The sequence below is a fragment of the Myxine glutinosa genome, chromosome 7, assembly GCF_964187855.1.
Source record: "Myxine glutinosa chromosome 7, kmMyxGlut1.1, whole genome shotgun sequence".
Lineage (NCBI taxonomy): Eukaryota > Metazoa > Chordata > Myxini > Myxiniformes > Myxinidae > Myxine > Myxine glutinosa.
The window spans coordinates 18,766,168-18,778,324 of NC_136267.1; the positions used below are offsets into that span (position 1 = coordinate 18,766,168).

Below are 12,157 nucleotides of genomic sequence, written 5' to 3' on the forward strand. Positions count from 1 at the left end.
CGGCTGTTGAATGTCTTGGTCTTTGGTCTATCTAGAGAGATTGGTCTATTGGTCTATCTTGGTCTAGAGATTGGTCTATCTCTGCAGTCGGAGGATTCTCAAAGTTTGTCTTTCAGCCGCCATAGCTCAGATGGTGGACCCGGTTTTCTCTCACCTCATTGATGGTCTTGCTTATCTAACTCTCGAGAGGGCCTGTTAGTCTATTAATTTTCTTGCAAAGCTGTTTAACTTTATTGTTGTACAAATGGTAGAATATAAACTTTCAAATTACATTTTCAGTTGAATTCCCATGAACTCCCCCAAATACCCTGATGAGACGAAGCTGTTATATTCCACAAAAGGCGTTTATTCAAAATTCCTACGACAGTGAATAATTACAACTTTCTTCATGGTGTATTCATTAAACATTTGTGTTGGTTGTTTAACTTGTTTATTGTATTATGTATGTTATGGAGCTTTCATTACATCTTTTAATAACACGTGGCGTAAAAAAAATTACAAGTTGAAGAATCTTTGTTTCAACACGGACACGATTTACTCGCATAAAGAGATTGTTTTTCGACTATAAATCACTTTTGTCGTGGTGTGTACAGGATTTCCTTCCGCTATGCAAATCTTGTAACTCCTCTATCAAACTCAATTACAGCGTAGGATGGTTCATCATCTACTAACGCTGTCGGCTGTGCATCAGGTACCTTCTTCCCATCTCCAGGATAAAAGGTAGCGCTGTATATACAAGGCGCCGAGCACTTTTCCGCAGCTTTTCGGAAGGAAACGTTTTCTGCAAACAAAGAAAAGTTTTTACTCCAGGTGCATGATTCCTTGGTTTCTCTGTGTCACAGAACAGGTTTACAATACAGAAATTAAAGTGGGGAAACAGCCGGGAGTGGGGAAACAGCCGGGAGTGGGGAAACAGCCGGGAGTGGGGAAACAGCCGGGAGTGGGTAAACAGCCGGGAGTGGGGAAACAGCCGGGGGTGGGGAAAAAGCCGGGAGTGGGGAAACAGCCGGGAGTGGGGAAACAGCCGGGAGTGGGGAAACAGCCAGGAAGGGGGGAAACAACCGGGAGTGGGGAAACAGCCAGGAAGGGGGGAAACAGACGGGACTGGGGAAACAGCCGGGAGTGGGGAAACAGCCGGGAATGGGGAAACAGCCGGGAGTGGGGAAACAGCCGGGAGTGGGGAAACAGCCGGGAGTGGGGAAACAGCAGGGAGTGGGGAAACAGCAGGGAGTGGGGAAACAGACAGGAAGGGGGGAAACAGACAGGAAGGGGGGAAACAACCGGGAGTGGGGAAACAGCCGGGAGTGGGGAAACAGCCGGGAGTGGGGAAACAGCCGGGAGTGGGGAAACAGCCAGGAAGGGGGGAAACAGCCGGGAGTGGGGAAACAGCCGGGAGTGGGGAAACAGCCGGGAGTGGGGAAACAGCCGGGAGTGGGGAAACAGCCGGGAGTGGGGAAACAGCCGGGAGTGGGGAAACAGCCGGGAGTGGGGAAACAGCCGGGAGTGGGGAAACAGCCGGGAGTGGGGAAACAGACAGGAAGGGGGGAAACAGCCGGGAGTGGGGAAACAGCCAGGAGTGGGGAAACAGCCAGGAGTGGGGAAACAGCCGGGAGTGGGGAAACAGACAGGAGTGGGGAAACAGCCGGGGGTGGGGAAACAGCCGGGAGTGGGGAAACAGCCGGGAGTGGGGAAACAGCCGGGAGTGGGGAAACAGCCGGGAGTGGGGAAACAGCCAGAAGTGGGGAAAAAACCGGGGGTGGGGAAACAGCCGGGGGTGGGGAAACAGCCAGGAGTGGGGAAACAGCCGGGAGTGGGGAAACAACCGGGGGTGGGGAAACAGCCAGTAGTGGGGAAACAACCGGGGGTGGGGAAACAGCCGGGAGTGGGGAAACAGCCGGGAGTGGGGAAACAGACAGGAGTGGGGAAACAACCGGGGGTGGGGAAACAGCCGGGAGTGGGGAAACAGCCGGGAGTGGGGAAACAGCCGGGAGTGGGGAAACAGCCAGAAGTGGGGAAAAAACCGGGGGTGGGGAAACAGCCGGGAGTGGGGAAACAGCCGGGAGTGGGGAAACAGCCGGGAGTGGGGAAACAACCGGGGGTGGGGAAACAGCCAGTAGTGGGGAAACAACCGGGGGTGGGGAAACAGCCGGGAGTGGGGAAACAGCCGGGAGTGGGGAAACAGACAGGAGTGGGGAAACAACCGGGGGTGGGGAAACAGCCGGGGGTGGGGAAACAGCCAGGAGTGGGGAAACAGCCGGGAGTGGGGAAACAGACAGGAGTGGGGAAACAGCCAGGAGTGGGGAAACAGCCGGGAGTGGGGAAACAGCCAGGAGTGGGGAAACAGCCAGGAGTGGGGAAACAGCCAGTAGTGGGGAAACAGCTGGGAGTGGGGAAACAGCCGGGAGTGGGGAAACAACCAGGAGTGGGGAAACAGACAGGAGTGGGGAAACAGCCAGGAGTGGGGAAACAGCCAGGAGTGGGGAAACAGCCAGTAGTGGGGAAACAGCCGGGAGTGGGGAAACAGCCGGGAGTGGGGAAACAGCCGGGAGTGGGGAAACAGCCGGGAGTGGGGAAACAGACAGGAGTGGGGAAACAGCCAGGAGTGGGGAAACAACCGGGGGTGGGGAAACAGCCGGGAGTGGGGAAACAGCCGGGAGTGGGGAAACAGCCGGGAGTGGGGAAACAGCCGGGAGTGGGGAAACAGCCGGGAGTGGGGAAACAGCCGGGAGTGGGGAAACAGCCGGGAGTGGGGAAACAGCCGGGAGTGGGGAAACAGCCGGGAGTGGGGAAACAGCCGGGAGTGGGGAAACAGCCGGGAGTGGGGAAACAGACAGGAGTGGGGAAACAGCCGGGAGTGGGGAAACAGCCGGGAGTGGGGAAACAGCCGGGAGTGGGGAAACAGACAGGAGTGGGGAAACAGCTGGGAGTGGGGAAACAGCCGGGAGTGGGGAAACAACCGGGGGTGGGGAAACAGCCAGTAGTGGGGAAACAACCGGGGGTGGGGAAACAGCCGGGAGTGGGGAAACAGCCGGGAGTGGGGAAACAGCCGGGAGTGGGGAAACAGACAGGAGTGGGGAAACAGACAGGAGTGGGGAAACAGACAGGAGTGGGGAAACAGCCAGGAGTGGGGAAACAGCCGGGAGTGGGGAAACAGACAGGAGTGGGGAAACAGCCGGGAGTGGGGAAACAGCCGGGAGTGGGGAAACAGCCGGGAGTGGGGAAACAGCCGGGAGTGGGGAAACAGACAGGAGTGGGGAAACAGCCAGGAGTGGGGAAACAACCGGGGGTGGGGAAACAGCCGGGAGTGGGGAAACAGCCGGGAGTGGGGAAACAGCCGGGAGTGGGGAAACAGCCGGGAGTGGGGAAACAGCCGGGAGTGGGGAAACAGCCGGGAGTGGGGAAACAGCCGGGAGTGGGGAAACAGACGGGAGTGGGGAAACAGCCGGGAGTGGGGAAACAGCCGGGAGTGGGGAAACAGCCGGGAGTGGGGAAACAGCCGGGAGTGGGGAAACAGCCGGGAGTGGGGAAACAGACAGGAGTGGGGAAACAACCGGGGGTGGGGAAACAGCCGGGAGTGGGGAAACAGCCGGGAGTGGGGAAACAGACGGGAGTGGGGAAACAGCCGGGAGTGGGGAAACAGCCGGGAGTGGGGAAACAACCGGGGGTGGGGAAACAGCCAGTAGTGGGGAAACAACCGGGGGTGGGGAAACAGCCGGGAGTGGGGAAACAGCCGGGAGTGGGGAAACAACCGGGGGTGGGGAAACAGCCGGGGGTGGGGAAACAGCCAGGAGTGGGGAAACAGCCGGGAGTGGGGAAACAGACAGGAGTGGGGAAACAGCCAGGAGTGGGGAAACAGCCGGGAGTGGGGAAACAGCCAGGAGTGGGGAAACAGCCAGGAGTGGGGAAACAGCCAGTAGTGGGGAAACAGCTGGGAGTGGGGAAACAGCCGGGAGTGGGGAAACAACCAGGAGTGGGGAAACAGACAGGAGTGGGGAAACAGCCAGGAGTGGGGAATCAGCCAGGAGTGGGGAAACAGCCAGTAGTGGGGAAACAGCCGGGAGTGGGGAAACAGCCGGGAGTGGGGAAACAGCCGGGAGTGGGGAAACAGCCGGGAGTGGGGAAACAGACAGGAGTGGGGAAACAGCCAGGAGTGGGGAAACAACCGGGGGTGGGGAAACAGCCGGGAGTGGGGAAACAGCCGGGAGTGGGGAAACAGCAGGGAGTGGGGAAACAGCCGGGAGTGGGGAAACAGCCGGGAGTGGGGAAACAGCCGGGAGTGGGGAAACAGCCGGGAGTGGGGAAACAGCCGGGAGTGGGGAAACAGCCGGGAGTGGGGAAACAGCCGGGAGTGGGGAAACAGCCGGGAGTGGGGAAACAGACAGGAGTGGGGAAACAGACAGGAGTGGGGAAACAACCGGGGGTGGGGAAACAGCCGGGAGTGGGGAAACAGCCGGGAGTGGGGAAACAGCCGGGAGTGGGGAAACAGACAGGAGTGGGGAAACAGCCGGGAGTGGGGAAACAGCCGGGAGTGGGGAAACAACCGGGGGTGGGGAAACAGCCAGTAGTGGGGAAACAACCGGGGGTGGGGAAACAGCCGGGAGTGGGGAAACAGCCGGGAGTGGGGAAACAGCCGGGAGTGGGGAAACAGACAGGAGTGGGGAAACAGACAGGAGTGGGGAAACAGACAGGAGTGGGGAAACAGCCAGCAGTGGGGAAACAGCCGGGAGTGGGGAAACAGACAGGAGTGGGGAAACAGCCGGGAGTGGGGAAACAGCCGGGAGTGGGGAAACAGCCGGGAGTGGGGAAACAGCCGGGAGTGGGGAAACAGACAGGAGTGGGGAAACAGCCAGGAGTGGGGAAACAACCGGGGGTGGGGAAACAGCCGGGAGTGGGGAAACAGCCGGGAGTGGGGAAACAGCCGGGAGTGGGGAAACAGCCGGGAGTGGGGAAACAGCCGGGAGTGGGGAAACAGCCGGGAGTGGGGAAACAGCCGGGAGTGGGGAAACAGACGGGAGTGGGGAAACAGCCGGGAGTGGGGAAACAGCCGGGAGTGGGGAAACAGCCGGGAGTGGGGAAACAGCCGGGAGTGGGGAAACAGCCGGGAGTGGGGAAACAGCCGGGAGTGGGGAAACAGACAGGAGTGGGGAAACAACCGGGGGTGGGGAAACAGCCGGGAGTGGGGAAACAGCCGGGAGTGGGGAAACAGACGGGAGTGGGGAAACAGCCGGGAGTGGGGAAACAGCCGGGAGTGGGGAAACAACCGGGGGTGGGGAAACAGCCAGTAGTGGGGAAACAACCGGGGGTGGGGAAACAGCCGGGAGTGGGGAAACAGCCGGGAGTGGGGAAACAGCCGGGAGTGGGGAAACAGACAGGAGTGGGGAAACAGCCAAGAGTGGGGAAACAACCGGGGGTGGATAAACAGCCAGGAGTGGGGAAACAGCCGGGAGTGGGGAAACAGCCGGGAGTGGGGAAACAGCCAGGAGTGGGGAAACAGCCAGGAGTGGGGAAACAGCCAGGAGTGGGGAAACAGCCAGGAGTGGGGAAACAGCCGGGACTGGGGAAACAGCCGGGAGTGGGGAAACAGCAGGGAGTGGGGAAACAGCCAGGAAGGGGGGAAACAGACAGGAAGGGGGGAAACAGACTGGACTGGGGAAACAGCCGGGAGCGGGGAAACAGCCAGGAGTGGGGAAACAGCCGGGAGTGGGGAAACAGCCGGGAGTGGGGAAACAGCCGGGAGTGGGGAAACAGCCAGGAAGGGGGGAAACAGCCGGGAGTGGGGAAACAGCCAGGAAGGGGGGAAACAGACAGGAGTGCGGAAACAGCCAGTATTGGGGAAACAACCGGGGGTGGGGAAACAGCCGGGGGTGGGGAAACAGCCGGGAGTGGGGAAACAGCCGGGAGTGGGGAAACAGCCGGGAGTGGGGAAACAGACGGGAGTGGGGAAACAGCCGGGAGTGGGGAAACAGCCGGGAGTGGGGAAAGAGCCAGGAGTGGGGAAACAGCCGGGGGTGGGGAAACAACCGGGGGTGGGGAAACAGCCGGGAGTGGTGAAACAGCCGGGAGTGGGGAAACAGCCAGGAGTGGGGAAACAGCCAGGAGTGGGGAAACAGCCAGGAGTGGGGAAACAGCCAGGAGTGGGGAAACAACCGGGGGTGGGGAAACAGCCGGGAGTGGGGAAACCGCCGGGAGTGGGGAAACAGCCGGGAGTGGGGAAACAGACAGGAGTGGGGAAACAGCCGGTAGTGGGGAAACAACCGGGGGTGGGGAAACAGCCGGTAGTGGGGAAACAACCGGGGGTGGGGAAACAGCCGGGAGTGGGGAAACAGCCGGGAGTGGGGAAACAGCCGGGAGTGGGGAAAAAGCCGGGAGTGGGGAAACAGCCGGGAATGGGAAACAGCCGGGAGTGGGGAAACAGCCGGGAGTGGGGAAACAACCGGGAGTGGGGAAACAGCCGGGAGTGGGGAAACAGCCGGGAGTGGGGATACAACCGGGAGTGGGGAAACAGCCGGGATTGGGGAAACAGCCGGTAGTGGGGAAACAGCTGGGAGTGGGGAAACAGCCGGGAGTGGGGAAACAGCCGGGAGTGGGGAAACAGCCGGGAGTGGGGAAACAGCCGGGAGTGGGGAAACAGCCGGGAGTGGGGAAACAGCCGGGAGTGGGGAAACAGCCGGGAGTGGGGAAACAGCCGGGAGTGGGGAAACAGCCGGGAGTGGGGAAACAGCCGGGAGTGGGGAAACAGCCGGGAGTGGGGAAACAGCCGGGAGTGGGGAAACAGCCGGGAGTGGGGAAACAGCCGGGAGTGGGGAAACAGCCGGGAGTGGGGAAACAGACGGGAGTGGGGAAACAGCCGGGAGTGGGGAAACAGACGGGAGTGGGGAAACAGCCGGGAGTGGGGAAACAGCCGGGAGTGGGGAAACAGCCGGGAGTGGGGAAACAGCCGGGAGTGGGGAAACAGACAGGAGTGGGGAAACAGCCAGTGGTGGGGAAACAACCGGGGGTGGGGAAACAGCCGGGAGTGGGGAAACAGACGGGAGTGGGGAAACAGCCGGGAGTGGGGAAACAGCCGGGGGTGGGGAAACAGCCGGGGGTGGGGAAACAGCCGGGAGTGGGGAAACAGCCGGGAGTGGGGAAACAGCCGGGAGTGGGGAAACAGCCGGGAGTGGGGAAACAGCCGGGAGTGGGGAAACAGCCGGGAGTGGGGAAACAGCCGGGAGTGGGGAAACAGCCGGGAGTGGGGAAACAGCCGGGAGTGGGGAAACAGCCAGGAGTGGGGAAACAGCCAGGAGTGGGGAAACAGCCAGTAGTGGGGAAACAACCGGGGGTGGGGAAACAGCCGGGAGTGGGGAAACAGACGGGAGTGGGGAAACAGCCGGGAGTGGGGAAACAGCCGGGAGTGGGGAAACAGCCGGGGGTGGGGAAACAGCCGGGAGTGGGGAAACAGCCGGGAGTGGGGAAACAGCCGGGAGTGGGGAAACAGCCGGGAGTGGGGAAACAGCCGGGAGTGGGGAAACAGCCGGGAGTGGGGAAACAGCCGGGAGTGGGGAAACAGCCGGGAGTGGGGAAACAGCCGGGAGTGGGGAAACAGCCGGGAGTGGGGAAACAGCCAGGAGTGGGGAAACAGCCAGGGGTGGGGAAACAGCCAGTGGTGGGGAAACAACCGGGGGTGGGGAAACAGCCGGGAGTGGGGAAACAGCCGGGAGTGGGGAAACAGCCGGGAGTGGGGAAACAGACAGGAGTGGGGAAACAGCCGGGAGTGGGGAAACAGACAGGAGTGGGGAAACAGCCGGGAGTGGGGAAACAACCGGGGGTGGGGAAACAGCCGGGAGTGGGGAAACAGCCGGGAGTGGGGAAACAGCCGGGAGTGGGGAAACAGCCGGGAGTGGGGAAACAGCCAGGAAGGGGGGAAACAACCGGGAGTGGGGAAACAGCCAGGAAGGGGGGAAACAGACGGGACTGGGGAAACAGCCGGGAGTGGGGAAACAGCCAGGAGTGGGGAAACAGCCGGGAATGGGGAAACAGCCGGGAGTGGGGAAACAGCCGGGAGTGGGGAAACAGCCAGGAGTGGGGAAACAGCCGGGAGTGGGGAAACAGCCGGGAGTGGGGAAACAGCCGGGAGTGGGGAAACAGCCGGGAGTGGGGAAACAGCCGGGAGTGGGGAAACAGCCGGGAGTGGGGAAACAGCCGGGAGTGGGGAAACAGCCGGGAGTGGGGAAACAGCCGGGAGTGGGGAAACAGCCGGGAGTGGGGAAACATCCGGGAGTGGGGAAACAGCCGGGAGTGGGGAAACAGCCGGGAGTGGGGAAACAGACGGGAGTGGGGAAACAGACGGGAGTGGGGAAACAGCCGGGAGTGGGGAAACAGACGGGAGTGGGGAAACAGCCGGGAGTGGGGAAACAGCCGGGAGTGGGGAAACAGCCGGGAGTGGGGAAACAGACAGGAGTGGGGAAACAGCCAGTGGTGGGGAAACAACCGGGGGTGGGGAAACAGCCGGGAGTGGGGAAACAGACGGGAGTGGGGAAACAGCCGGGAGTGGGGAAACAGCCGGGGGTGGGGAAACAGCCGGGGGTGGGGAAACAGCCGGGAGTGGGGAAACAGCCGGGAGTGGGGAACAGCCGGGAGTGGGGAAACAGCCGGGAGTGGGGAAACAGCCGGGAGTGGGGAAACAGCCGGGAGTGGGGAAACAGCCGGGAGTGGGGAAACAGCCGGGAGTGGGGAAACAGCCGGGAGTGGGGAAACAGCCGGGAGTGGGGAAACAGCCGGGAGTGGGGAAACAGCCGGGAGTGGGGAAACAGCCGGGGGTGGGGAAACAGCCGGGAGTGGGGAAACAGCCGGGAGTGGGGAAACAGCCGGGAGTGGGGAAACAGCCGGGAGTGGGGAAACAGCCGGGAGTGGGGAAACAGCCGGGAGTGGGGAAACAGCCGGGAGTGGGGAAACAGCCGGGAGTGGGGAAACAGCCGGGAGTGGGGAAACAGCCGGGAGTGGGGAAACAGCCGGGAGTGGGGAAACAGCCGGGAGTGGGGAAACAGCCGGGAGTGGGGAAACAGCCGGGAGTGGGGAAACAGCCGGGAGTGGGGAAACAGCCGGGAGTGGGGAAACAGCCGGGGGTGGGGAAACAGCCGGGGGTGGGGAAACAGCCGGGAGTGGGGAAACAGCCGGGAGTGGGGAAACAGCCGGGAGTGGGGAAACAGCCGGGAGTGGGGAAACAGCCGGGAGTGGGGAAACAGCCTGGAGTGGGGAAACAGCCGGGAGTGGGGAAACAGCCGGGAGTGGGGAAACAGCCGGGAGTGGGGAAACAGCCAGTAGTGGGGAAACAGCCAGGGGTGGGGAAACAGCCAGTGGTGGGGAAACAACCGGGGGTGGGGAAACAGCCGGGAGTGGGGAAACAGCCGGGAGTGGGGAAACAGCCGGGAGTGGGGAAACAGCCGGGAGTGGGGAAACAGCCGGGAGTGGGGAAACAGCCGGGAGTGGGGAAACAGACAGGAGTGGGGAAACAGCCGGGAGTGGGGAAACAGACAGGAGTGGGGAAACAGCCGGGAGTGGGGAAACAACCGGGGGTGGGGAAACAGCCGGGAGTGGGGAAACAGCTGGGAGTGGGGAAACAGCCGGGAGTGGGGAAACAGCCGGGAGTGGGGAACTCCTAGTTTTACCATATTCCGATTGTGCTTCTTGTGCTGGTTGGAGCTTAGTTGTCACAGCAGTGTATTCAACAACGTCGTTTTCAGTGGAAACCGCCACACCATTTTCTGTGGGAACCAACACATTTCAAAACCACGTGTGACTGACACAGGAGAAGGATCTGGGGGTGATAACAGATACAGTTTTGGACACTACATCATGTGAGGAAGGACCAGATTGGTTCCGGCCGGTCATTGTGAGGGTTCAGCATCGAGCGACTAGATTGGTTCCGGCCATAGCTAGATTAAGTTATGAGGAACAGCTGAAGGAGACTGGACTTTATACATTACCATTTGGGCATGCTTCCATGTTCTGCAAGCAACTACTCAGGTGCACTCTCCATGTACACATAAAAACCACTAGAACAGCACTCGGTAGAGAGCACACCTCCACCAGGCTGAACAGTTTACATTTTGTATCCATTGATAGACCTGATCTGGATCCGGACCTGAACCAAAATGGAATCGGCTTCTTCTTGTCACCGACTCAACTCAGCCACCTAGTTTTGGCATAACTCGTCCATAACTTTTAGAAAATGTTGTGCTATATATCGTTTTTGGCCCCATCCCTCAATGGTGAAAAATCACTTAAAAAAATTCTCTGATCCAGATCCGTATTCGGATCTTTACGAAACTGAATCAATTCTTCCTTGTCACACAACCAAACTGTCCATAAAATTTCCCCTGAATCCATCCACAACTTTTTGAGATATCCTGCTCACAAACAGACAGGGGCAAAAACATAACCTCCATCCACCTTAGGTGGCAGAGGTAAAAAGCTTTATGTAGATTAGACTAGCAAAGGTACCCAGTGTGCACGGTTTCTGCCAAACGCAGCGCTTTGTATTCAGGCCAAATAATTGAATTTTTGTCTCAGACCACATGATCTTCTGCCTCATGCTCTCTGAGTCTTTCTCATTCCTTTTTGTAACGTCCAGGTGTGCTGCCAATTGTCTTTTCTCAGGAGTGGCTTCCGTCTCATCACTCTCCCTTGTTATGGGCCTTAGGAGGCCTGCCTTTTTTATAATAAAAAAGGTTAAAAAAATCAAACATTTAAACAGCCTTGGACGTGCACCTTGACCCCACGGCCAAGGCACACCGTCTATCAAGGCTGTCCCATTGGCATACACATGCACCTCAACCCAAAGGGTGAAGCACATGGTCAATCAGAACACATGCATACTGACCCCGAAGGACCAGAATGCATGGTCATACAATTGGACCCCTCCATAGGAGTGAGTCCCCATGACTTCAACACCATGCCGTCCCGACGAGGGCTTATTTTTCGCTCATCAGGACAACATACTACAAATTGTTTATTTGTGACCAATCTAAGCCGCTAATATACACAGGTTGAACCCCCTAACTTGACTGGGAAGCAAGGCACAGATCGAGTCTCACCCCAGCAATTGCTGCACGACCTGTTAGCACCAAGTGTAGCCTGCCACGTGGACACATCGTCTCTGCCCTGCTCATCAACCATCAGCAGGTTTGCAGTCAGGAACATTAAATCTTATCATAATAGAGCAAACTTATATGGTTATGTCGCTATGTTTGTCGCTATGTTTATATGCGCCGAAAACGTCTTCTTCTTCTTCAAATAAAATTAACACCCTGTTAATTACGTTTAGACTGCTGAGACCCCTCAGACCTTTGATGACCCTTTAATTCCCCCAAGACCCTTAAGACCACCAAGATCCCTGAAGACCCAAATCACCCTTGAAGACCCCAAACACCCCGAAGACCCAAAACACCCCAAATACCTAAAACACCCCGAAGACCCAAAATACCCCGAAGACCCAAAACACCCGAAAGACCCAAAAACACCCAGAAAACCCAAAAACCCCGAAGACCCAAAATATCCCAAAACACCCAAAGACCCTTAAAGACCAAGAAGAACCAAAAGACCCTTAAGACCCAAAAGCCCCTGAAGACTCTGAAGACACAAAAGACACCGAAGACCCTTAAGACTCAAAAGCCTATGAAGACACCAAAGACCCAAAAGAGCCTGAAGACCCAAAACACCTGTAAGACCCAAAATACCCTTAAAGGCCCAGAGGATCCAAAAGACCATGAAGTCCCAAATGGCCCTGAAGACCCAAAACACCATGAAGACCCAAAAGACACCGAAATGGTCAAAGATGCCTACCTCTCTGAAACGACGTGTGGTGAGGCGCACGGAGCGCGCCGAGTCACGGTAGTTTAACGAAAGAAGCACACTAACCCCATGACATGACGATGACGTCATGCACATAAATTATACCAACACATCACCTCCAAACTACGAGGCATCCGTGTGGTACTCAAATCTTTGCAGACTGAGATTGAAGCTCTATGGTCACAAATAGACAAAGGCAGAGATGTCGATCTGGATTTCGCTCTTATTATGGGCTCATCAGGAAAACATCAGGAAATTGTTTTTTTGTGACCAATCAAATATATGATATGATATGATATGATATATATATATATATATATGTAGA

The 12,157-nt window shown here is 58.5% G+C and overlaps 1 protein-coding gene across 1 annotated transcript in view; it reads right to left on the bottom strand.

Annotated features, from left to right (window-relative positions):
* Nucleotides 1-325: 325 nt before the first annotated feature.
* Nucleotides 326-12,157, bottom strand: part of LOC137431025 (uncharacterized) — a 36,031-nt gene continuing 24,199 nt past the window's right edge. The window contains exons 7-8 of the mRNA XM_078781330.1: nt 9,648-9,743; nt 326-781 (exon numbers count right to left, since the gene is read on the bottom strand). Of these exons, the coding sequence (XP_078637456.1) occupies nt 606-781; nt 9,648-9,743 (272 nt within the window). The 3' untranslated portion in view covers nt 326-605. The remainder of the gene's footprint in view (nt 782-9,647; nt 9,744-12,157) is intronic.